Source organism: Crotalus tigris, unplaced genomic scaffold (assembly GCF_016545835.1).
Source record: "Crotalus tigris isolate CLP2741 ecotype Arizona unplaced genomic scaffold, ASM1654583v1 scf7180000022411.5474196:2289641, whole genome shotgun sequence".
Lineage (NCBI taxonomy): Eukaryota > Metazoa > Chordata > Lepidosauria > Squamata > Viperidae > Crotalus > Crotalus tigris.
Genome location: NW_024099112.1, coordinates 1,493,992 through 1,521,807, shown reverse-complemented (window position 1 = coordinate 1,521,807; position 27,816 = coordinate 1,493,992). Strand labels below are relative to the sequence as shown.

At 36.0% G+C, this 27,816-nt stretch overlaps 1 protein-coding gene across 2 annotated transcripts; it reads left to right on the top strand.

The window, feature by feature from the left end:
* Positions 1–493: 493 nt before the first annotated feature.
* LZTR1 (leucine zipper like transcription regulator 1) lies at positions 494–24,895 on the top strand. 2 transcript variants are annotated; one of them, XM_039319078.1, is made up of 20 exons: positions 494–841; positions 978–1,040; positions 2,840–2,896; positions 3,973–4,052; positions 4,416–4,524; positions 5,430–5,513; positions 6,413–6,470; positions 6,991–7,130; positions 8,077–8,278; positions 9,009–9,119; positions 10,078–10,170; positions 12,038–12,133; positions 12,926–13,109; positions 15,785–15,954; positions 16,813–16,969; positions 18,383–18,509; positions 19,026–19,175; positions 20,286–20,391; positions 21,676–21,829; positions 23,468–24,895. In XM_039319078.1, the coding sequence occupies exons 1-19, from the start codon at positions 675–677 to the stop codon at positions 21,826–21,828; spliced, it is 2,307 nt and encodes a 768-aa protein (XP_039175012.1). In that variant the 5' UTR covers positions 494–674; the 3' UTR covers position 21,829; positions 23,468–24,895. The 2 variants fall into 2 exon arrangements, with proteins under 2 accessions (XP_039175012.1, XP_039175011.1); XM_039319077.1 differs by having other exon boundaries at positions 675–841; positions 21,676–21,756.
* Positions 24,896–27,816: the final 2,921 nt, after the last annotated feature.

The window sequence follows — 27,816 nt, the reverse complement described above, 5'->3', positions numbered from 1 at the left end:
CATGCTGAATACATTCACCATATTTAGTAGTGAAAAGTAGTAGGCACTCGTAAAAAAAAATGCAAAGGAAGACTGATCAGTCAAAACTAATAGATAAATTAATTATCTTACTTATGATCATTCCCTTCAATTTCTTTTCAAATTGTCCTTTAATTGAAAAGGCAAACAATAGTTGCTTAACTATTAAGTTTGATGTCTTTTCAACATGGTCTTTGACATCTTTTAGAAAAGTTGAGAAACTGAATTGTTTCTAATGGTTTATAGTTTTCCCCCTCCTGTTTAACAAAATGCTGTCTTAATTAATATTGAAATGACTGATCATTACTTTATACGTTCATCCTAGGCTGCCTGAATCACAATTTTAATTTATAGTTCACAAGCTTTTTTTTTTTTTTGTCTTGAACGTTTGGCTGCCGTTGCCAGGTTACAGCATAATTGAAACACGTACTTCGAAAGAGTATATGCGACTCAACGACCAGAACAGAGTATAGTACGAATACAAGCTATAAAATGAAATGATCACCCTTGAAAATGCTACTCCAGGAAGCATATGGCATGCCGGGAATTGTAGTCGGATTTCCGAATAAGAAACGGTCTCGGCGGGGCCGTGGGATGTCGGGAATTGTAGTCGACGTTCAGTCTTGATCGATGTCCTCGGCAGCAAAAGCCGGGCCATGGCGGCTGCGGCCAACTCTGGCGGGCGGTCCAAGGTGGCGCCCAGCGTAGATTTTGATCATAGCTGCTCCGACAGCGTAGAATACCTGACTTTGAACTTCGGGCCTTTCGAGACGGTGCACCGGTGGCGCCGCCTCCCGCCCTGCGATGAGTTCGTCGGGGCTCGGTGAGGCGTCTCTGGGATCTGCGGAGGGCTCGGCTTGGTGTGGGAACAGCGTGTAGGAGCCACCGACGAAATGCCGGACCGGAGGGCGGTTTAGGGAAGGGATGTAAACCAAGATTGTCTTCTCTTTTCTTTCCAGCCGTAGCAAGCACACCGTGGTCGCTTATCGAGATGCCATCTACGTCTTTGGTGGGGATAACGGGTGAGTCTCCCTACGTTCCTCCCTTTGGTTGTAGCCCATCCTCTCCCCCCACGCAAAACAAATGCTGGCTCCTTTTGCGCTTCCCCGCTCCCTAACATGGCTCGCTTTAATAAGAGCACACATAGTTTTTCCCAGACAAGGCTTTCTAAAGATGAGGATGCAGAGATTGTGATGGGAGTAAGAAGGATTATTTAGGAATAATGTCCATTTTGCAATTCTTACCATGAGAACGAAAAGAAAGAAGCAAAGGAAACTGGAATGTTTACAGTGATGGAGGTTCCTCTTAAATATTGCCTGTCATGAAAATATTGCTAGGCAGAGCACTTTCTTTTCTCACTGCATATTAAAAAAAAGAGTGTGGGCATAAAAAGGCAAACTGGACTTGAGTATTTTTAACCACTTAACCACTTAAAACTGGGATGGGAATCTCTGGATCCTCTGGCTACAGAATCCCAAAGGATTTCATGAGGCAACTGGACTTTCTTGTTTTTCTTTGAAGATCTGGATGACTGAGAATCTCCATAGACATCTGGGTGCAGAGGTTTCTCTCCCCTGTTTGAGATGTGTTAGCTCTATTTTGCCTGCTCCATGACTTTCTCTTTAGGAAAACACTTAAGGGGCCAAAGACAGTGATGATCGCCTTGGAATGCCTAACTCTCTTCCCTTGAAGAGTGCCATGGAGTACCAAAAGTAATGAGTACAACTATAAGCCTCCTGGCTTTTCCTTCCACCTTCCCCCCAATCTTTCTCCTCAAGAAAAGACTGGGACAAACCATCTCACTTTAATGTGACTCTATGCAGCTTGCAGTAAAATACATAAAATACATAAAATGCACAATATGAAAAATAAACCAGTCATCCACACAGCCACTAGACAGGCTCTATCATGGCCAGGGCCCAGGTTTTAGGCACAGGAACCAAGTTTTCAAGGTCTGGAAAAAATGTGAATATAATTCAACTGACTGGAAATTGTGATCATATCCAATATATCGATGTAATATGTAGGCTAAAAATTGTGACAGGAATATCCAAGACGGTCAGTCAGTCTAGTAGAATATGAACAGTCTATCTGTCTGAGTTTCCACTTAAATTGGAATTGTCTCCATTCAACATGAGAGTAATAGATCTTTAGCTAGAATATACACATTGTTTCAGAAAATGCATGCTTAAGGATTTACCAACATATATAAAATTTCTGAGGTCATCTCTATGGGAAGGGACAGTGCAATAGCAATATTATTTGCATCTACTTTGAATATGCTTTACTTTGTCTAGTGCACAGTGATTGCTTTTATGATTGCTGTAAAAATAATTCCTATGTAATTTGCAAATGAAAGAACTTTTGTTAGCCCTGAAAATATGACATTTGAAGATACTAAGATAAATTTTAATAAAAAGGGGTTTATATCATTCTACCATTACAGATTTCAAAGAAGGGAATTGTAGTGTTATTACCAAAAATGTACAGCCTTTACTGAGTCAGTATTGTGTCATTTTCAAACAAATTATTAAAAGCATAAATAAGACATTTGCTTGAGGCATTTAGAAAACAAGTATGAACAAGCAAAGTTTTAAGTTATAAATATTTATTCTGTTTCCATTAATTATATTTATTTGTAAAATTTATCCTAATGTAATTGTTGAAGAGGTTACTGTTTTTCATTTGATTTAAAAATGGTTAGAAACCAAATAATAGGTAGATTTTAGATGAGTAAATTTCTTTCATCTATGAAGATTCTTTAATAATATTTTTGTGGCTTCTGAATATACATTTATATATTGCTTTCCTTACTTTGAAGGAAAACTATGTTGAATGACTTGTTAAGATTTGATGTGAAGGACTGTTCTTGGTGCAGGTACATTTCTATTTTTAATAAATGTCCCATATTACCAATATTTGAATGAATTAGAGCTTCTGAATATTTGATAAAATGAGAAATTATTTATTTTTCATGATGGCAATATACTTTATTGTTGTGTTCTGGTTTGGAGTCAAAATAAGTTAAAAGCATGTTAGAAAGAGAAAAACAATTTTGAACTTTTAAAAAAATTCACAGAATGAGCATGTAACTTTAAATACATTTACTATAGTTTGTTGTAACTAAATACAGTATATTCAGCATTGTATGTTTTATAATAGTAAAATGATAAAATATACTATCACAGAATTTTATCAAGTGCCCAAATTTCTTCTGAACAAATATTTAAGATGTTCATAGATTATATAGAGCAGGGGTGTCAAACTCGCAACGTCACATGACGTGTTGCGACGTATCACAACTTTTTTGCCATTGCCGGCAATGGGGTGGGCGTGGTGTCACTATGATGCATTCGGGCTGGCAGTTTGACTCCCCTGATATAGAGGAGCAATTACATATAACTGGCAAATTCATAAAATATGTAAAAATGTTGCTAATTTAAATATGAAATACAGTGCTCTACCTATCTACCTACCTACCTACCTACCTACTTAACTATCTTATTCCTAGCCCAGTAAAATTATTTTAGTAGAGCTGGAAAACATGCAAAGCAAAGTATCTACACCTGTGCCCTTTTGTAGACAGTTGGAGGTGGCTTCCAAAGGAGCTACAGTCATTTGGAAAAAAGCACAACAACTTTAATATTTTAAAAATATGTGCTTCATACAGACTGCCTTTCATCTTTCAAAAATATTATTAGTGTTGTTAAGTGAAAATATTTCCTTTGTTCTAGGATGTAAATTAGGACCTCCAAAGAACTTTTTTGTTATATGGCAGGCAATCTGAAAACCCTTGCTGATCTATAATTGTTTTGTTTTCGCCACTTTTGCTATGAAAGACATTAACTTAAAAATACACACAATCAACATTTACATGTCTTTTCATTAAAGTACCATATTAATTAAACCTATTTTTTTTAATTTCAACGTACTGTTGTGTGTTGTCCTGCATAGGGCTTTTACTACTGGAACCCCACCAGCACCAAGGTATCACCATTCAGCAGTAGTTTATGGAAGCAGCATGTTTGTATTTGGTGAGTTATCTGAACACTAAATCGGGTTCTATGCTTAATTTGGAATCTTGGTGAATTAACATGAGGAGTTAACAAATGTATATAGCACTGATAAAAAAAATTGATATGGAACAAGATAAGCTTAAAAACTGACAGTACGAAAACAGTGCAGTAATCAGACATAATGCAAAACATACCAATAAATAAAAAATCAATATAAGTTACACAATATAGACATGACAAGTTCTGAATATCATGTATGTTTTTATGAACTATAAAAGCATTAATTGGTTTGCTTTATGTAACTATATTTATTGCCCTGTTGTAAGTAATAACTTATTAAATTACGCAAACTGTCTCTTTTATAATAACATTATTATGTAGGTGGCTACACTGGAGATATATATTCCAATTCCAACCTGAAGAACAAAAATGATCTTTTTGAATATAAACTTGCAACAGGCCAATGGACTGAATGGAAGATTGAAGGAAGGTAAGAGTGTATGTATTACTACATAAACCTGTAAAAAGTATAGAACAGCACCCAGAGTAGTAATTTTGTATATAATTATGAAGGCTGCAAAGTGTCTAGAGATTTCAAAATTTTGGCCTTGTCAGTTGATAAACAGTAATAACATTAAACTCAATATGGTAATAGTCTTTCAATCCTTTTGCCTCCCCCCCCAAAAAAAAAATCAATAAAAGGCAGGAATCAGTGACTGGTTTTGCAGATAATGCTAAATAAAGAACAATTGCTTTTATTTAGTCAGGATCCCAAATCAAACTAAAACTAAAAAAAAAAAAAAAAATAGGCTGTTAAAATGTGCCAGCTCTTGATTTAGGTAAACCTAAAACCTTGCTTCTATATTTGACTTCAGTAATGTAGAAAGGAAAACATTCAATTAACTGTTGCTTTTTTTTTCTTGATAAGCAACTGTAACTGAATTACACTTTGCTTAGCTTGAGGAAGGATCTGGAGTTTTTAATGTATTGGTTTGTTTCTGCTCTCATTAAACTACAAGTACCAAAATCTAGAGATCTAAATTATTTATCCATCCATCTATCTCTCCATCCATCCAAAGCAATTCTGGCCAGCTAACATAAAATTAGAAGAATAGTAAGGTAAAACAGGTAAAACATATGTTCATCATCAAATCTAATACATATCATCCAGATCAGAGATATTATGTAGGTTTGTCCAAACTTACTGTATTCCAGTAAAAAATTCTGGCATGTAGCCAGATAAAGTATATGGTGTTCTGTACTAAACTTAGCTATTCCCCAAAGAGTTACATGTTGATAGCATTCATTCATTTAGGTATGTAATAATCAGCCTTTTATCATGCTTGTGTAACTGTATTAGCAGTTAAGGTACTAGTAAATTTGTCTTTATTTTAGATTACCAGTTGCCAGATCAGCTCATGGTGCAACCGTCTATAGTGATAAACTGTGGATCTTTGCAGGATATGATGGAAATGCACGGTAAGATACATTATTTGTCTGAAGCTATGATTATTTTTATTAATAATTATAAAACCATTCATTTTTAAGACTCTTGATATGATAGGAGAAAGATAGATTTACTTACATGCCTTTATTAGTATTTTAATTTACTGTTTTATTATGATATTCAGAAATTGATAATTAAGGCCTAATCTGTTTGCAATTTATCAAGGAATTTAAATGAAATAAATTATATGAACTTTGTTGTTCTAACATATGTTTCTTCATTGGAAAAATTTGTTTCCATTTTCTGGAACCTTTTTTCTCGAGAAAATTAATTAGTAATAATATATAATATGTAGCCAAACCTATTTCTAAAGACTATAATAAGTTCTTTACTGTCTCCCCAACTTCCGATAGTTGCTTGTCTCTACAGTATAATTCTTTCCTAATCCAAAAGAAATTCATGGAGGGTTATTAAAAATATAGATAATTGAATTTTAAATGTTTGAACATATTTTAGGAATTTGGAATCAATTCCTTACACTAAAAAATAGAACCTCTTTCAAAAAGCTCCTTCAGATTTTCCATGGATTAATTTCCCTGTATGGGATAGAAGATGAGAAATAATCTTTGACACAAAATCCAGGCGTTATGTCTTGGAACTCTGACTATGACAATTGCTTATGGTGAAGATGAATGACAGGGATTATAGGCTGCACATTGTACTCCTTTTGGCCCCCAAATCCCACAGTTTCCTTGGGATTACTGAACTTTGGCTTTTGTCATTTTGAGCTGTTAGGGAACTTATAATGTATATTCAGTTCTAATATCTCTTAGGGCCTTGGATTGGAAATTTTCCCTCAGATAAAATAGATTGTGCTGTTACCGTTACATTCCTAAAAGTATATTAAAAGGTGTATTTTCCTTCAATACAGATTAAATGATATGTGGACTATTAATTTACAAGATAGAGATTTAACGTGTTGGGAAGAGGTAAGAAAACTGACTATTAATATCTTAATATTGTTAAATATTGAGTTAAAATATAATTCCTCAGTGAAAGTTGAGGTTAATCTATTTGGAGATGGATGGGGGAGGGGGAAATAGATATTTCTAATTCAACAGTTGTCACTATTTTCGAAACACATTTGAACAAAGTATTGGCTGCGTAGTGCTAATTGTGTGCAATTCTTTATATTTAAAATATACTGTTCCTGCTGGATTGTAACCTAGGATAACTAAGATTGAAATCCTTATTTTTAGGCATAAGCTTATTAAATGTATTTTTACTTTTGGCAAGGGTACACAGATATGTAACTCATGTAGTTGAGCTTTCAGTACCTGGATTTAAAAAGTTTAGTTCCTGTTTATTTTTTGATAGTATGAACAAATCACAATACATTTCAGTCTTCAAAGTAACAATGATTCTATAATATTTAGATCTAGAGAAATACTGAGATTTCAGGTTTCAAGACAAGACATTTGCAATTTATTTTGTGGTGTTGCTTTTCAGATTAAACAGACTGGTGAGATTCCCCCTTCATGCTGTAATTTTCCTGTAGCTGTCTGCAAAGAGAGGATGTTTGTTTTTTCTGGCCAGAGTGGAGCAAAGATTACCAATAACCTTTTTCAATTTGAATTCAAAGAAAAAATGTATGTAGGAAATATAACTGAGCAAAATCAAATAAGTTTATGAATGAGTATCATAGATATATCTATAGAAATGTTTACTGTAATTTAAATTCAAAAGTTCTTGAAAATTGATTTGGAAAGCATTCCCCTGATTTTATCTGACGTTGCCATCTTTTTATTCTAACATCTTTTTATTCTTGTAATGCCATTATGTTTTTATTTTTGTTCTATATCTTACATTATATTTTTTTCTTTTTAATAGGCCAAAAATCATTTTGATTGCAGTAGCATAGAAATATGTCTAATAAATAAATACATTTCTATAAGGTATACCAGGAGAAAATTGTCAGTTTTGAGGGAAATAAAGTTCAATGGAAACATTGAAGAAAATGCTACTGAAAATGAAAACCAGGAGAGGGCTCTGAGGGTGTGTGTGTGTGTGTGTGCCTTCAATTCTGTTTTTGACTCCTGATGACTGCCTGGACAATCCCCTGCACTTTTCTTGGCAAGAGTTTTTGAAAGTAGCTTGCCATTGCTTTCTTCCTAGGATGTGAGAGAGCGACAGGCCCAAGGTCGCCCATCTGCCTTTGTGCTTCTGTGGGACTAGAACTCAGTCTCCCAGTTTCCAGTCCAGTAGCTTAACTGCAATATCAAACTGGGTCACAGGAGTAGACTATAGAATTTAGTTTACTTGAAGTAATACTGATTACTTCTGTATTTCTGTTGTTATATATATTAAAGCAATAGACCTACATGGATTTAGCTATACAGTTTATTATTATTCAAATATTTAATCATTATAATTTTATAATAATTATAAAATCGTTATTATAATTTTCCTTTCTGTGAAGCATGACAATTGTTGGAGGAGTTGTTGGGCCTGGATGCAGCTTAGTGTATTCCTAGTTTAGAAAATGAAACTCTAAAAATTCAATTAATAAATACTGTTTCTTTTTTAAAATGTCAGTTGGACACGAATCCCTACCGAACACTTACTGCGGGGGTCTCCACCTCCTCCCCAAAGGAGATATGGTCACACAATGGTTGCTTTTGATCGTCATCTATATGTGTTTGGTGGTGCTGCAGACAATACATTGCCTAATGAACTTCATTGTTATGATGTTGACTCTCAGACATGGGAAGTTATCCATCCAAGTCCAGATAGTGAGGTAAGAATATAATTAATTGCCTTTAATTATCTTTGCAAAATCTCTGATTTAACAAATAGATTTCATATATGAGAGAAAGAATTATAAGGAAAAATAAATAATAAAAATAGTATAAATGCTGTTATTAAACATGGAACAAATTACCACTAGAATTGAAAAAAGATTATATTACAGCTTAGGAAGGGAATAAAAATATTCACTCAGGCCCTTCAATATTTTACAGTTTTAATGCTGAATATGTTAAATTTTTAGTTTAGTTTTTTATGTCTTGTTTTAATGTTTGTGTTTTATTGCACTTTTGTAAGCTTCTCAGATCCATTAAGGAAATGGATGCTATGCAATGTGTGTATGTGTTTTATTGGGTCTTTTCCTGGATAAAAAGGGCATTTAAATCACAGCTAGTCTATTGGTGAGAGGTGGAGCATTGTGAAGTGGTAAACAAAGTTATAGGGGATATATCTATTCTTTCTTATGACTAGTATGATATTAAGGGATCTTATTAATAATATTCCTTTTTAAGTATGAACTGACCAGTACATAGTATATCTATATATGATAGTGGCTCAGCATATGTGCTGTATTTCCCACACAGTTGTGTTGAATCTTAGGCCTTGAAAACTGATTTTACAGCCAGAAAACATTGGTTACAGAGCACCAGTGAAGAAAATTGAGTTTGAGGTTGTGCACTGTAATATTTGTAAAGGGAATATTTTGCATTCTTTGTTTCTAGTTACCAACTGGAAGACTCTTCCATGCTGCAGCTGTTATCTGTGATGCCATGTATATCTTTGGCGGGACAGTGGACAATAACATCAGAAGTGGAGAAATGTATAGATTTCAGGTAATATATTGAAAGCATTGGTCATCAATTAATATAAGAAGATAAGGCTTATTACTTTGAATTTTGACAGTGAACAACTTTTAAAATATTTTTTTGTGTTTAGTATTTGCCTCATAGGAATAATAATAATAAATCAAATAACGTCAGCACTATTCATATTGTCTTCATAGAATTCTGTTTTGGAGCATTACCCTTTGGTCAGGAAGAGACTGCTATATCTTATATTGAGTTGTAGGGAGATATATAAATATTACAAATTCTTTTTTATGGAATATAATGGAAATGTTTCATTCTGTCTTTAGCTAGTTGAGATCTGATGCACAGGTTGAGAGCAATGTTAACTTTTCCCAGAAACAAGTTAAAGTGTAAAGTTATTACACTAAGGAAGCATCAAGATCTAGCAGAGTTATTTTCATTCACAGAAATTTAGAATCCAGCTGATGTGATTTCATATATGAACTTGTGTTCTCCCACCACTTTTCAGACCATTTTTCTTTTTGTGTAAAATTGAGTAGTTTCTGACATTGCAAGCTCTCTAATTTTATTCCTGGGTCTTCTGAACAGTTTGTGCTGTAAATTTCTAATATTTCATGTATATAACTTTTTCATGTAGAGTTGTCTCCTTATGGTTGTGTTTCAAGAAACCACCTATGCTACTATTTCCTTTCCTTTATCTTATCTCATACCATTAGTTTCTTTCTTATACTATTTATTGCCCATTTTCTGTATTCTGCATAACATTTCCTGTATGCATAAATTAATTAGGTTAAAGTTTTTCATTCTTATGAAAATGCTGTAGAGCAAATGGAGTTAAATCTTCTAAATAAGGAAGCATTATATTGGTTCAATGACATAAAAAGTTAATAACACTTATGTAATCTGTTCATGCCATACTATGGTTCGTAGCAATAAAACTTCCCATTTCAAATAGTAACACAGCAATAACTCTTGATTTCAGTTTTCTTGTTATCCAAAATGTACTTTACATGATGACTATGGAAGACTATGGGAAAACAGGCAGTTCAGTGATCTAGAATTTGTACTTGGGGAGGTAAGTGAATTCTAATAACATGGCTGAAAAGTTTTCTCCACAGTAAATATATGTCTACATGATCCATTATCTATATTCTATGTACTTCGTCTGTATTTGTCAATATGGTTGTATTAACTGCTGATAAGGGGCTTGAAAAGATGCTGTGTTTGATTTCCCTATTGTTTTGATAAAGAAAAGTTGCACTGTACTTAGTCTATGCAAGTGTGTAATAACATTGGAGAGCAAGAACGAATTGGTGGTATAAATTCCAGTGTGATATAGAAACATAAAGTCAGTGTTGATATTTAATCTTAGAGATCACCTGCAAGTTCTTGATCAGTGTAAGATTTATCATGCAAAATGTTACAATGGTATACCAAACAGACAGACTTCTAACTTCTGCTAAAATGCATGTAGTGAACTTGAGTTCACAACTAAAACAGTCTGTTCTATTTCTTCACAGCTCCTGTGATCCCCAACCTTTGTGGCTTGGCAGCCCAGCTGGGAGGAAGAGCAGGCCGGTGCACATGTGTGCACAGCTCAACATGCGTGAATGGCAGGCTGGTGGCATATGCGTGCGCATACAGCTCAACTTACGCAAGTTGAGCTAGGTGCATGTGTACACACGTTGGCCCGATGCTTGTGCAAGTTTAGCTGCGTGCGCACATGCGTGCTGGCCCGCTGTTTGCATGGCCCAGGTGTTGGGGATCCCTGTATTAGGGAATTTCTTCTAATGCTTAAAAGAAAGCTGAGAAAGTGAAAAATGTGTTTTATTGTCATCTCTGCTTTTGAGACATGAACAACAGCTAAAGATAGCGGTTTTCAGAACCTTAAGAACAGATACTTCTCCATTGCCAATATAGTTATTATCAATCTTGATTCCAGAAGAATGTCAATGAAATAGTTACTCCTTATACCGTATATGCCGGCTTATTAGGCGACCCGGCGTATAAGACGACCCCCGAGTTCGACGCCGGGTCGCAAGACGATCGACGCCGAGTCGCATATAAGACGACTTTCTAGGCATGCGACTCGGCGTCAATCATCTTATACGCCGGAAATGACGTCATTTCCGGCGTATAAGATGACTTTCTAGGCATGCGACTCGGTGTCGATCATCTTATACGCCGGAAATGACGTCATTTCCGGCGGATAAGATGATCGACACCGAGTCGCATGCCTAGAACGTCATCTTATACGCCGGAAATAATAAATAAATAAATAAACGTTATGACTCGGCGTATAAGACGACCCCCGAGTTCAGAGGCTGTTTCATCGCTCTCAAAAGTCGTCTTATACGCCGGAATATATGGTATATACATACCATAGATGAACTGTCTTATTGGTTTGCTATATCTCAGCCTATATAGTACTCATTTCCTTGGCTTTGTAATATCTGTTCATCCACTGGAAAAGTGAATTTTTCTTTCAGCCCCTATCCATAATTATCAGAGAACATAAAGAAAAACAAATTGTTTCTCTATATGTTTAGAGTTCAAGTGGTTTTATGTTCACACAGGCTACTGCATTGCAGGTTTTTATTCATCATTTCTCTAATTTGCTTCAATTTTATTGCTGCTGTATTAGATGAGAACTGAATAGAATTAGTCCTCTTGAAAATAGGGAGGATACTCTTTCAGATTTTTTTCACAGTTGTAGAAGCTTCCTAAAATACATCTTGTGCAGATACAGAACCTATATGAGTGACTGCCCAAATGATCATTCATAGTGAATTAATAATTGTAACTAGTCTTTTTCAATAAAAATAAACAATGTTTTTTTACTCAAAAACTGGCTAAATTTCCAATATATAGAATTTTTTAGGGTTCATTGATCAGTAAAATCCTGATATTCTTTTTCCATGCTGTCTCCTTATTACTGACAGAAAGAAGAGAGGGTCCGAGGGCATACAGCTATTGTCACAGCTCGCTGTAAATGGCTCAGGAAGAAAATTACACAGGCAAAAGAAAGGCTGAAACAGGTATGATTTATTACAAATACTTATTGGATCCCCATTTTCCAATTTATCTTCTGGGGTAAATTAGGCCAACATGTAAATTGTTGAATATTTAACCATAAAAATAAGTTAGAATAAATATGTTTGTTTGCAGCAATCGGCTTTCCTCTCCAAGAATAAATCCATCAGGCCATTTGTTTGTGATTTGTTTATAGCAATATATTACTGTAACAAGCATACAACCAAGGATATTACTACTGGAATTAACTAGAGAAAGTTGTCATGGTTTAGCTAAAGTTTAAGGATTATGTTTTGTCATTAACTCCATTCACAGTATATTTTGATCCATACTTAACTTGAAACAAATGGATAGGAGGGTTACAAGTCACTAATATTATTTAGGCATTAGAGAAAGAGCTACAAATAGATGCTTTCATGTTAACTAGTCGAACCTGTTATATGATTAATCCAATGGCATTCAATTAAAAAGTAATCTAGAAGCGATGGGTGATTTCTTTTTTCAGTACCTACAGCAGGATGTAACATTTGGGTAAATCTTAAAATATACAGTATACTGTTATTAGATTTAGCTTGCCATTTGTATTAGAATATACCTTAATTTTAATAACCAGGTAAAGCAAAAATAATGGCAAATTTATTTAGTACTTATCTACATGCAGGACTATATAAACAACCGTGTAACTGCTTCATTTTGCAGCATTATTTGGCTTGACTTTTGTTTATTTATTTTTGTAAAGTTTAGATAAGCCTAACTTTTAGATAACCTTAACCCTAACTTTTCCTTCTCTTTATTAGAAATCTAAGCAAGAGGTTAATGAGGAAGGACAAGAGATGCCCCAAAAGGAAATGGCAGGCAACAATGTAAAGATGGGTCGCCTGCAGCCGCTGCTGGAAGTGACAATCCGGGAAGCGGAAGCTCAGCCCTTTGAAGTGCTCATGCAGTTCCTTTACACAGACAAAATCAAATACCCACGCAAAGGTAGAATAGTAGAATTGCTTCCTAAGAAAAGTAGTGCACATTTTCTCTGTCTCTTTCTGGAATTCGTCTTTCTAAGAAAGAAAAAAAACTAACGTGACTAATGACAGAGGCTTAGGATATCTAAACCATATACAAATTTCATGTGATCGCCATCTGCAGCAAATTTTAATACACTTATGCCTGTCTGTCACAGAAAAGATCAGAATATGGCTGTGCTTCTGACGTGTTCCCAACATGATTTGTGAAACTTTGAGCAAAATGTGCATTAGAAATCCTCAGCAATCGGGGGTAATAGCTGCCGATTGAAAGGTGCCTTTTCCTAACATTACAAGAAATATTTGTAGGAAATATTTAAGAACCTTAAATTCTCAAAGTTCTTAAAGCAAATCTTAAAAAATATTTAAGAACCTCCAGCAGCAGACTGAATATTGAGACTATGAATTCTCAGCTGAGATGTGTTGAGAATTTGTGCCTTTGAGCTTAAAGGGAGATGGAATACCAAGGAATAAGAAGAAGAAAAAGGAAAGAAAGGGGGAGCACAATGTCTGTCCAGGAGATAATAAGCCAAGTGCTTTCCTATATTATACTCTTGAACAGGAAAAGCATTTAGGTAAAGGCTTGAGCAAAGTAGTTATTTTATCACTTCTTATTATCCCTCCCTGTTTGTGTTCCCCAAGCAAGTAGCCTACTTACAGAGCAGAATTTTGTGATCAGATTTTTAAGCAATAATTTTTAAAAGCCTATATGCCAGTGATGGTGGACCTTTTAGAGACCGAGTGCCCCAAAAGTGGCCCTGCCCCTGCTCCACCCCCCACTCCACCCCCTGCTCCGCCCCCCACCCCATCACCCACTCCACCTGCCCGCAGAGCCACTCACTGCCTCCAGGGCCCACCGCAGATCGCCCAAGCGGCCCAGCAGCGCCATGGTCACGCCCTCTGGCTGCACCCCGTAGCATCAACTGTGTGGGATGGGGCATGAGGGCAGAGTCTTGTCTACGCTGCCTGGCTGCCATGTCCTTGGCTGTGATGCTTCGTGTGGGCCATGCTCAGGGGTGACTCTCCTCCAGGGGGGCTGCTGGTGAGGGGGTTGTGGGGGTAGGTGAGGCTGGGGCAACGGCACATGTGCCCACATAGAGGGCTCTGAGTGCCGCCTCTGGCACGCGTGCCATAGGTTTGCCACCACTGCTATATGCAGTACCAGAACATGTGCTTTATAGGCCAGTGTTTCTAGATTAAGCTAGTAGCTGTCCAGCTTAAAGATTCATCTTGCAAGATCTTTATTGTGACCAGGAATCTAGAGAACTACTACTGATCAGAATAAAGATAGTGTTTGACCATTTGTTTAATGGTGGTCCAGAATTACAACAGCCTCAGAAAGGATGCTTTATGACCCACAAAGCATTTCCAGATGTTGCAAAACGTTGCACCCTTATCACCACAGTGACACGATCACAATCAGGATCCTTGGCAACCTGTTTGGACTTAAAACAAACTCCATGTGTTTGTCATCTGCAATCTTCTCTGCTGACGTCCCTCTGGGGGTTGGCTGAAAAAGCTGCCCATCGAGAAAAGCTGAACTCCTTTGGTGGGGTGCAGGAGCAGAACTGAAGGAGATCCTTTCCAATGCCAGAGAGGAGCTGAAATCCTTTGGCAGGCAGATCTTTCAGCCAGCCCCCAGAGACAAGAGGGAGCCAAAAATCCAAGAAGAGTTTAGAGAGAGCACCAAAAAATGCTGCAGTGCAGACCCTGGCCTCCCAGGGCCTCCACCATCCGATGAGATACCCTGTGCTATACTAATGACCTGTACTGTCATTTAATGACCACAACAGGGAATGCAGCAATTGTGGTCATTAAGTGAGGCAATTAGGTGAGTATTAATGACTGCCACAACTTAGAATTGTAATAGGCAGGTTCCACTGCAGTCAGGATGATACAGATATCTCTTGTCTTCCACCGCAATGTTTTCATCTTTTTGTATTTTGTTGCTCTGTATTGTATTTCTTAACATAAAGGAACATGCATGCTTTAACAGCATTTTAATATAGGCCTTTAGAGCAGGGGTGTCAAACTCAATTTCATTGAGGACCACATCAGCATTGCAATTGCCCTCGGGGGGCTGGGTGGGTGTGGCCAGGGTGGGTACAGCCTACTGGGTGGGCATGGCCAGCTCTACATCGTTCGCGTCAAGGGTGCCTGTGGGGGCCTGGGTACAAGTGGGACAGATCTGAGGGTCTCTGGCAGAAGGGGGTGGGACCGGGGCAAGTGCCAAGGCATGGTCCATTTCTTCATTCCAGCATGCACCCAGGGGGCGGTGCTAACGCGGCAGGGGCTGGTTTCTCGCTGTTTCCAGATGGCCTTGTGGAGCTAAGACTGAATGCGTTTCAGCATAGATGGCCACCACAAAATTGTACATTGGCTCCTGGACGGCCTGGGCCAGGGCCAAGGCAGCGGGGGCTGTTACCTCACTGTTTCCAGGATGGCTTCGTGGGCCACATGAAACCACTTCACGGGCCACATCCAGCCCCCGGCCCTTGTGTTTGACATGTCTGCTTTAGAGCCTCATTATTGCAATATTAACATTGGGAATCAAATAATTTTCTTTCCTGCCTGCTTTCTCACCTGTCACATTCTTTGCAATATGTGCAATGAATTTATTTTTTTGTCATTGTTGCATAGGGCATGTGCAAGATGTTCTGCTCATCATGGATGTGTACAAGTTGGCACTTAACTTCAAACTATCCCGACTGGAACAACTCTGTGTCCAATACATTGAGGCTTCAGTAGATCTGCAGAATGTACTTGTTGTATGTGAAAATGCAAACAAACTTCAGCTGGATCAGCTGAAGGTAGGTTTTTTGGAAAATTACAGCCTGTGGTGAAAGCACTGGCTAGAAGTCAGGAGGTTGTGAGTTCTAGTTCTGCCTTGGGCACAAAGCCAGTAGCATGACCATGGGTCAGTCACTGACTGTTAGTGTTAGGAAGTAGGCAATGGCAAACCACTTCCAAGGTGTGTGTGTGTGTGTGCACGTGTGCACATGCACGCGAGGCAATGGCAAACACTTCCAAGGTGTGTGGGTGTGTGCACGCGCGTATGCACATGCACGTGTGCGTGTAGAATTAATGAATTTTCATATGTAAAACTGTTTCATTTTAAACTAACTTGAAAATTTTGGTACCAGGCAATCAATTTTCAAGTACTTTTCTTGAATGAAACCACCCATTCTTGCCTGTGTTTCAGCTTTTTTCCATTGTTCATGTATCTGTAAACTATGCAAACTTGAATTATTTAAGGGAGATTTTAGCTCTATTGGAAAATAAAAAGTAAATGGACCTGATCCTATTGGTTAAATAAAATAGAAAAGTAGGTGTTGCAACTAAAGGAGAAGGTATGCAAGCCAATATTTTCCCTATTTAGAGAGACTCTGTTAAAGAACATTGGCAAGAATCAAAGGAAAAGAGATGTGTAATTTCTGAATTTGAATCTTTCAGAATTAGCTTCTATAAACATTGCAGCGTTAACTGTAATGCTTGCAAAACCAATCATTTATACTTTACTATATTGTAGAATTTTTATTCTATTATATTGTAGAATTTTTCTACAATTGTTTGAAATTGTAGAAAAAATGTTCCAAACATGATTTTCTTACAATGTAGGGCTATGTATATGTACTCATATGCACATGTATGCTTTTTTTTTTTTTTAGGAACACTGTCTGAATTTTGTGGTAAAAGAATCACACTTTAATCAGGTAATAATGATGAAAGAATTTGAACACCTTTCTTCATCTTTGATAGTAGAGATAGTACGAAGAAAACAGCAACCTCCATTTCGAACACATTCTGATCAGCCTCTTGATATTGGTAATGTACCTTCCATCTAAAATGAACTATTGTTTTCACGCTACAGTCTGTGTATAAATTATAGAAGTCTGGAGTACAAGATAGAATTAAAATCCATAAATGTTCAGTTTTGAAATAAAATGAATTTGAAATCATAAGTAAGATTCTACATAATTTTATAGGTGGGGAAAAAAGATGGATGATTCTAGATCTTATGATGACCTAACCAATAAAGGATAATGTTTGGAGAAAAATGTCTTCATTTTTAACCTCCCATTATTGTCTCAGATAAATGAACTGAATTACAGTACAGCTGTTCTAAAGTCTAAGCTAAACAACATTCATTATATACTATAGGTAGTCCTTGACTTATGACCATAATTGACATCACAATTTTGGTCTCTAAGTGATGCAGTCATTAAGTGAGTCATCATGTGACCAGACCTGATTTTACGTTACCGCAGTTGTTTAGCAAATCATGTGGCTGATAAGTGAATCATGCAGTTGTTAAGTGAATTTGACTTCCCCCATTGACTTTGCTTGCTGGAAGCCGGTTGGGAAGGGTTAAGATGACTGCAACTGTTGTAAATGTGAGTTGCTCGCTAAGTGCCTGAATTGCAATCATGGGACTATAGGACCATAAATTTGAAGACATAACTCACTTTTTTCAGTGCCATCGAAACTTCAAACTGTCCTTTAAAATGGTAATAAGTTAAGGAATACCTGTAGTAGCACCTACAGGTACATAGCTTGTCTAACTGCCTCTTATTGCTAAAACTGATATGGTGTTCTCTTTCAATTTAAAGCCACAGCATTTTGCAGGGTGATAATGACAATCCTGCGGTCATTCTATAGGAGGAAAAAATGAAAATGTGTTTTTCATATCTCCAATTATATTTTCCAAGTATATCTGCTGATTATGATCAGTTTGCTTGGGATGAAAAAAAGCTTATCACTATGAGAAGTAATTAATATTTTGCCAATTAAAAATTTTCAAACTTCCCCCAGGTATATCAGCTTTGTAACTCTACTGTGCAGTAATTCGTATCTGTTAACTATTTTCCTTAGCTAGTCAATTTGTTGTCTCAGAATTTAGAAAAAGTACAATAGCTTGTAGCTTACTTTGGCTTTAAAAAAACGATTCAGGGAAACAGACATTGAAAAAAAATCTTCCTGGTAGAAGGCAATTGCAAATCAGTTCTACATTGTTCCCAAGAAAACTATGTGAACATGTCTATAGTTAGTAACTTGACTTGGGGAATTTGGTACCTTAGATTATCAAATATTATAAAACTCCTATTGATCTTCCTATGGCATTATATTGCACTGAAAAGGTGGATACCGTACATAATTGCAAGTCATTTCTAGCTGTTCTGATATAATTAAGTCAATAATTTTTAACGTCTTGGGCAAATCTTTTATGTTCCTGTGCAGGAACGTCATTGATTCAGGATATGAAAGCCTATTTGGAAGGTGCTGGTCTAGAATTCTGTGATATCATTCTACTATTAGATGGTCATCCAAGACCAGCTCATAAAGCTATTCTTGCAGCTCGCTCTAGGTATGTTTTACATTTTAATAATCCATTATATAAAATTATACAGATGTTAAAATATAATTTCTTATTTTGACTTCTTTTTATTGTAAGATAAAAATTAGGCTGAAGCTTGCATGATTCCCAGCTATTCTGAACAGAAGGAGACTTCAATATTTTGAATGCAGAACTTTTATTGATATATATATATCAGGCTGCCCTCCTGTACCATACATTAAAAATACAGTGAAAAATAGAAATGTTTGATAAGAAATGTTGAATAATTTTATTTATTTAAATTTATTATTTATTCATCCATCTATTCATTCATTCATGTTTCTGAACTTCCCATCTGCATGGGGTGTATGAATAATATTGTATAAAACCCTTGTAAGTTTAAAAACACTGTAAATTGGTTGCATTTGAGAAACAAAATTTTTAAAGCAACATTTAAAAATGCTCCAGTATTTCATTCTCTTCTCTTTATTTTATTTGTTGAACAACCAACCAGTGACACAATCTGTTTCTTCCTTTTTTCCCCAGTTACTTTGAAGCCATGTTTCGTTCTTTTATGCCAGAAGATGGCCAAGTTAATATTTCAATTGGTGAGATGGTGCCAAGCAAACAAGCATTTGAATCTATGCTACGATATATTTATTATGGTGAAGTGAATATGCCTCCTGAAGATTCCCTGTATCCTTTATCTGGTTTAATATGCTACTCATGTTAGGTATTACAACAGAGATTCTCAGTGTTTTCTAGCTGAGGGCATACTCTTTCCATATGCCAGGGACTACAAACCAAAATGAGTGGTGCCAGGACAAAACCCACAGTAATTACAGGTACCGCTCATTTTGTACAACTCTGGATGCAGCATTATATACAGGTTAATTTATAATCTTTGGTAATAAATATCCTGAATAGGGATTCTGTGAATCTTGTAGGATAGAATAGAAGAGTACAAATAAATACTTACTATAGAGATCCTGTTTTATGAATGTTAACTCCAAAGTTAATAACAGGATCTTTTTTCCTGTCAACTTGTCCCTAGTCTACTAAGACTTGACAGCTTTAAAACAGAAGTCATCGGCCTTTTGGGCACCAGGGACTGGTTCTGTGGAAAAAGGTTTTTTTCCACAGACTGGTTTTGTGTGCTGCCTGCATTCCACGGATGGGGTTCGCTTGTTTGTGTGGACCGGTTGCTGGCATGCCGCAGCCCAGTACCAGTCCACAGACCAGGGGTTAGGGACCCCTGCTTTAAAACACTCAATAGTTGCAGGAAGGAAATGGAGCCTCCATATTTTCATTGTTCTTCCCGTTGGAAAGCTCTTTGTCTCCTGAAAATCCACTTCCAGCAGATTCTGATTCCTACTGAAAATAGAAGAAGCATCACAGTCAGATCTAGAACCAGTCCACTAATTTTCCACTATTCAGATTATAATTCCTCAGGCAAGGAAATAGATTGTTGGTGGCTCATCATAAGAAATAATCTTCTACCAACACATCAATTCTGGGTTTTTATTTTGCTTACACCATCTCCTTTCTGTACACTTGACTTCATGGAGAATCGGGAAACAGCTGCTGCACATATAATATAGCTGAAATGGCAGCAATATGCATGTGTGCATGGCCCAGAGCCAAAGATAATTTTCAATTATCCAGCTGCAATTAGAACAATAACACACTAGAGAGAATATAAGCAGAGGTCAAATCTTTGTTTGTCCTTATTGCTATTCTGCTTCGGTTTATGGTGCTTGTATCCTTATAATATGAAACACGAATTCTCTTTAACTGTTTTTTTAGCTACCTCTTTGCTGCCCCTTATTATTATGGGTTCTATAATAATCGTCTTCAAGCATATTGCAAGCAGAATCTGGAAATGAATGTCACTGTGGAAAATGTGCTTCAGGTAATTTCTACTAATGAATCAATTTGGAACTAATTGTAATTATCTCAATATATTTTTTCTAGGGAATAATCAGTTGAAAGTTCCAAAAATAAGTACTGCAGAGTTTGCAAGATAGGACTGTATGGTCTGATTGGTTTCTAGATTTATCTCTCTCTATGGTCTACCTATCTCCATGATCAATATAGAGTTCAGTGCATTCCTTTTTTGAAATTATTGATTACAAAAAATATATTACAAAAAATTGTAATATACAAATATTTAATATATCTTAAAACGATGATAAAGAATATCCATATTTCCTAATTAGGAAAAATGTGGTTCATTCATTAAATATTTCTAAATATTTAATTGTAGTGAATTACCAATTCCTTTTGTTCTTTACTGGTTTTATGCAAGAATGGTAGGTAAATTATACATTGTGTGGGTTATAATAGTGCAGTCCCCTTTCATTCATATGAATCATCTCAAATCATGGAAAATGGCCAATTGGCAAATCAGCAGATGATTTCAGATTATATAGGACAAATCTTAGTATCTGAATGGCCCCATGCTCTGAAGAATCCCTGGGAGACCAGAGCCATCATATACTTCCCCAACACTGTAAAGCTGATAAGTCATTAAACTAGACCCTGCCATTCAAAATGTATCTGGTTCTATGATTTTATGAAGCTCAAGGATGCTAAACTTCTGTAGAGTTTGTTATATGTGTATTTAGTAAGACTGTAAAGAGATTTGGTTTGAAAGCAAAATATGGTTTGGAGAATATCTATAGGCATATGGCACGTTGGAAATATAGGTAGTCCTTGATTTATGACTGGTCAGTTAGCAACCGTTCAAAGTTACAACAGACCACCTAAAAGATACTTATGACTCAGTCCCGAAGTTATTTCCACGGTGTCACTCCTGCACTCATTCGCTCTTACCACTGTCTACAGAGATGCTGCAGCATGCCACCCTACCACTTTTTTCTCTCCCCCATTCTGCCCTGCTGGGTCCCCACAGGCACTGGGCCTGCTTTGCCAACCCATTGGGTTCCACACATGCCTCCCCACTCTGTCACTGATCGCTCACATACTTTTTGAAGATCTCTAGAGCTCAGAAGGTCGAGTAGGAAGGAGCACAGGCTGCTCTGTTGCTGGGTCACATGGCACAATTCCACAAGTGGCTAATTTTTTCTCAGCAAAAAATAACACTGGTAAAGCTCTGTTTTCCTTCCTTCACAGACCCAAGCCTTAGCTTATAGAGTCATTTTGATGCAAGAAATTTGTATTTTTTTTTCTTCAGATTTTAGAGGCAGCTGACAGGACCCAGGCACTGGACATGAAGAGACATTGCCTATATATCATTGTTCACCAGTTCACCAAGGTTGGTTGGATGTTTTCTGGGGTTCTGGGCATCTGCTGTCCTCTTTCACTGCCATGGTTGAAAACAGCTTAAGGTAGTCCTCATTTTCATTCTTGTTGCTCCCTTTGGATTGTTTGCTATGCATTTTTAATCTGCCTTGATTAATCTTCAGTGTTCCTTACCCAATGTCTCCCTTTAAATGTTTCCTGTTCTTCGTTCTTCTGTTAGTATTGGTCTTGTAATATATTGATACATATAAGCGTGTGCATGTGTATAATATTTATATTTAATTCTTTATAAGACGAATACGTGTCCTACAATTAAGACCGTATTATAATTAAATTATATATTACATTTACATTGTTTACAAGTGTGAAATTAATTCTACAGAAGAGTTTAGTTATATGTTTCTTTTTTTATTTTTAGTGTGTGGTGTACATAGCCAAGGAAGCCTACAGTGCTTTTTAACCACAGAGTAGTTTTGGTAGCCTAAGACTGCTACCGTAGTTCATTTTGTTTGTGCATGTGTGCTATCCACAGTACATGCTGGCTTGCAATGTTTGGGGGAGATGTCAGGTCATCTGGCTTCTGCCGATCTCACCTCGCATCTAGGCAGGTCTGGCACCAGCTTCTGCATGAAACATCACTAGTTTTTCCCACCAAAGTGGTACCTTTTTATCTTCTTGAATTTTTACATGCTTTCAAACTGTTAGGTTGGCAGAAGCTAGAAGCAAATGATGGGAGCTCACTCCACCAGGTGGTCCTGTGGGCTTGAACCGCTGGAATGCTGACCATCTCTGGCTTACAAATTCATGTCTTTAAGCCGTTGCACCACTGCACCCCTTTATGTTTCAATAATAGCAACTCTTACAGTAGCATAACTCATCTATGCAATATCATAATCATTACATTTCAAGGTCAATTTTTATACTTTGCCTAGCTGGACAAAGATAGAAAGAGCTCCTATGTTTCATTAATAGCAGCTCTTCCTATCTTTGTCCAGATATGCATTGTATAAAATTTGACCTTGAAATGTAATGGTTGTGATATAGCATAGACAAGTTATATGATCAGAGGGAAAATAATTCAAAATCCATAGCACAAGTCTATTAGGGCTAGAGAAAGATACAGCATTTAATTACAATAGGATCAATTGGAAGCCATGTTTATTATTACTTTTTTTTCAGGTTGGTTACAATGCAGTTCTACAAGGCTATACTTGTAGAAATATTCTGTAATAATACACAGATTGACTGATATTTGGGAAGTCATCAAGAATTTTCTTACTAAATCCAAACTATATTTCCCTTTTAAAAATAGAAATTGGCTTTGGAGATTGGATTTATTGTATTTAGCTATATTTTTAATTATTTAAATTTTTAAGCACTATAAACATGTTAATATTTTAAGATTTCATCTGTTAAAATCCATTATTTAAACGTCTTTATTGATTTTTTTCAAGAATCTCATCACTAATTTTCAAAAGCTACATCTTGCCGGAATGAAAGCTAGAACAAAGCAATAGAAAATCTTAAATATTAACTGTGTCTTCTCATTATTGCTAAACTTGCTTGTTTCATGGAAGGAAAAACATGTTCCATTACATTAGTTTTCTGTATTAAGATTAGGTTCATTATGCTCAGTTGAAAAAATAAAATATTAGTTTGTACAAAACATATTACTGGATTCATGATAATAACTAACCATTTCCCCTTTATCTCATCTGTTGAAGGTATCCAAGCTGCCAAATCTTCGGTCTCTCAGTCAACCTCTTCTACTTGACATCATAGAATCATTAGCAAATCACATATCAGACAAACAGTGTGCTGAGCTTGGAGCAGATATTTAAGATTTTGTTTATTCTGCATCTTGCATATTTTCTTCTAAGAGATTACACTCTTCCTATCTATAAAGATATTTAATATCAATAATACACTTTAGATTCTTGTCAGAACAATTTTGCTAAATTGAAAATGCAGTCTCTAAAAATTGGACACAACTGAATGGAACAAAAAAATATTACACATGCAGACATATTGGGATGCTTAAGGTATAAAAAGCAAAGGAATACTGTTCTTTCAAAAAACAAGTTATGCAGTGAAACAACAAAAATATTCCTCTTTCTTTAGCATATAATGACTTCTTTTGACAATCTACATCCAAGCTATATTATTTTAAGATGTCATCAAAGAATTTCTTTAGAACACTGAACTGCCACCCCCTTTGCAGCCCTTGCCTCTTTATGTATTTCCTAAAAAGTTTATTGTACTTTTATTTGTTGTTATATTATGAGCTTCCCAGAGTCCTTTGGAAGTTGGGTAAACAAAATAAATAAATTGTAGTAAATTTATAAAGTTACACTGGGTGAAAATATAGACATGGAATCTTAAAAAGGTCTTTTAAAATTAACTACACATTTCAAATTTTCTTGTTCTACATGTAATTTGAAATATTCACATAGACATTGAGTTGGATAGCATACAAGTTTAATAAATCATTATCATCATCATTATTGTGGAAAACTCCTTATCAGCTTACTAGAGTGTGTTTTAAAAGATGGATTCATATATCAACTGTCAAATGAATACATTTCGTGCAACTATGCCAACACCAAACGAATTATTTTATGATATAACCTGATAGGGGAAACTAGTCAGTATGTTCATAGCACTTAATATTTTCAGAAAAATTATCTGAATTGCCAAGTTGTTTTTTTTTCTCTAAGTACTTCTATAGATCTGTTTATTCTACTTCTATAGATTTGTTTATTAAACCTTCCTGAATAAAACAACTTCAGTTTTCTAAAAGGGCATATTTTATGGGGAAAAAAAAAACCTGTTTCTGTTTTGTTTTAGTATACCAGAAGCTCAACAACTACAGGCAGTCCTTGACTTATGTCTCTTTGTTTAATGAATGGTTCAAAGTTGCAACAGCCTTGGAAAAAGTGCTTGAGAAGCACTTGGATAGCCAATGAAAAACGCCAGATGTTGGTGAACTACAGTTCTCAGCATCCATTATCACTGGCTCTGCAGGGGCTACTAAGAGACGTCCACTTTTTTTTTAATATAAGCTCAGTAAGTTGCTGTAGCTGAAACAATTTATCTTCTTTACCCTTTCTCAAAAATAAATACTTGCTGTGAAAATGTGGATATTCTACTTACGTTTGTCTTAAGACTGATTATTTGGTATGATTCTTAATGGCTATTCAGCAGCTATTATAATTTTCTTCTGTTCTGTTAAATATTATGTTCTTTATACATCTAATTATGGATATATGTGTGAAAGAGCATGTATATTTTCTGCCATTCTTCATTAAGAAAATAATATTTATCTACATTTATCCAAGAACAAATGTCTCAGAACTAATAAAATAAATCCTATATTGATTTTACAACTGATGGTGGGTGATGAGGTAAAAGAAATTATATGAATTAATAACAGTTTCTTCATAATCTTAATAACTAGGAAATGTCAGTATTGGTATTTTAACTACTAGCATTCTGCTTATTCAGTCACATGTCTACACTTGTCCTGAATCTCAGTTGGCCTCAGTGATACTTTCAACTAATTTTAAACATTAACTAAAACGGTAGGCATATATTTTAATTAACTAATTAAAAGTACATTATTTTAAAATTAGTTAATGTTTAAAATTATGTACTTTTAATTAGTTAATTAAAATATATGCCTACTGTCTTAAAACCAAACTTTGGGTGGCTCGCAACCAAAGCATAATGTATTTAAATAGTAGAAACAAAACACAAATCTAAGAACAGAAGAAATTGGCACCACAATCAAACGTCCCAATGCAGCTCACAATAATATCCAGTGCTTTTTTTCTAAAAAAAAAAAAAAAAAAAAGGGGGGGAGGGGGTGCCAGAACTCATACATATCATATAACCCGCCTTGCCTACCCTACAAGGTTCCATCCAAAAAAGTTGTCGGAACTCTGTTCTGGGCGTTCTATGAGAAAAAAAGCCCTGATAATATCTAACTTTGACTTCACCCTATTCCAATGCTTGAAGGAAAAGCCAGCCCTTGAGTGCTTTCTGGGAAGTTAAAAGGGGAGGCTTTCAAAGGGAAAAGTGTTCTATAGGGCAGGGGCTGTGACAGAAAAGACATATTTTCTATTTCTTGCAAGATGGTAACAATTAAGAGACTTTGAGCACGCCTACTTTATTTGAATTGATGGGATGGGTGGATATTGTCAAAAGTAGCACTGTTACACTATATATATAATTTTTATTAAAACTTTTAAAAAAGAAGATAAAAACTAATGCAAACTAATTTATAAAATAAGGAAGAAAAGAAAAAGGGAAAAGTACAAGAAAAAGGTTAAGGAAATTTAGAAAAGAAAAAAGATACAAACGAGACTTCTGATATTCTTCACAGCAATTATAAGCACAATTATATTTTAACCTCGTTCTCTAAAGTTACATCATGATATTGTTTTTTTCTATAATTTATCCTGTCTATCAAAGCATAAATCACAAGTTCATTTTTTTCATTTTTATATAAAAGTCAAAAACAGTTCTCCAGGCACAAATCAATTTATAATTCATAGGCTAGAATTATAGAAAAGTCAATACCTTAGTGCCCAATGTGGAATCCTCCTCAATGTCTTGTATCTGCTGTGGCAGTCTCATCTGTCATTGTCGCTTCCATTTGCATTCTCTCCAAATCTTTACATTTTTCCAGTCTCTTGCTTTCAATTGGAATCTATGCAGTTTAAAAATAAAAATCACTCTTTCCAATTTACTGGACCTAAATGGAATTTCCTTCTGTTTAAGTTTGTCAGAAAAAAAAATACGTTTTTTTTCCTTAAGTACCCAAACTGTAATTTCCTTAAGTAAAATTACATCTGTAATTTGTTTTGTAATTTTATGTTTTTTTCAAAACACAAACACATGCCTTTATTTTAGAAACTGGTTGGATTAATACTAGCCAACTTTCTAGTGGAGGGAGACGCAAAAACACAATCTTTGCTGTTCATCCCTTCAGCTTTCTGTACCATCTCTCATACTGCTGCAGCAAATTTCTGAATCCTTCACAAGTTACTTTTCATGGGCACACAGAACTGCATGGATGAATTGCAGAGATGGCCTTTCTTCGTACTCTTCTTACAAGAGTAATTGTAAGTGCTTTTGTAAGGCAATCCATAAAATTTACTTTACAAAATATGGAAATCATCATTTTTGACTATAAGCAATTTAGTACAATATGTGGCTTATTGATTGAGGAAGAATAGGAATTCCCATGCTATAATTAATGTTCTAAAAAGGAAGATAGCTGGAGCTTTGTCCATTGAAGACTACAGATACTATCTATTTGGAAATCTGGCATTCTTGGAATTTCATTTTCCCAGGATTTGCATTAACACGGACTCCGTTGACTGTGACCAAATATAATTTTCTTCATGACAACATGTTGCAATCTCAGTCACATAAGTACTAATATCTCTCAGAAGTAACATATTAAGAAGAAATATTTGCAAGGTAACAGCCTGATAAGATGGCATTAAAATGTATTAGAAGTAAACAGTATTACCTTAAACATGCAGGTTGTTTTACAGTAGTTTTAAAATAAAATTTAAGTATTAAAAAAAATCTAAAATTACACCCAATATCTATCAACATTCAAGCAAGCACATTCATCTTTTTTCTAAATACAAATTTCAGCAAAACATTCTAAAGACCTACCGGGTTTTCCCCAAAATAAGAGCCACCCCTAATATAAGCCCTACCCCCAAAAGAAGCCTGGGGGGATGGGCATAGCCAGCACAAGAGGCAGTGAGCACACAGGCTGATGGTGTTCGGCAGCAGCCACAGCCCGCCAGCCCTTGGGCGCAGTGCAGGTAAGTCCGAGCGCAGAGGCAGAGGTGGAGGAGAGGCAGGTGATCCAGCCATGCTGCATAGCAGTCTGGCTCACAGGAGACTCATGGGAGGCTTCTGCGGTGGCACCGGCAGCAGGTAGAGGCATAGGCATGGCGGGGAGGAAGGCAATCCTGGTACGGCCATGGGCAAGCAGAGAGACAGGATGGAGTGGGCGTTACGTCAGGATCGCCTGCCTCCTCCCTGTGCC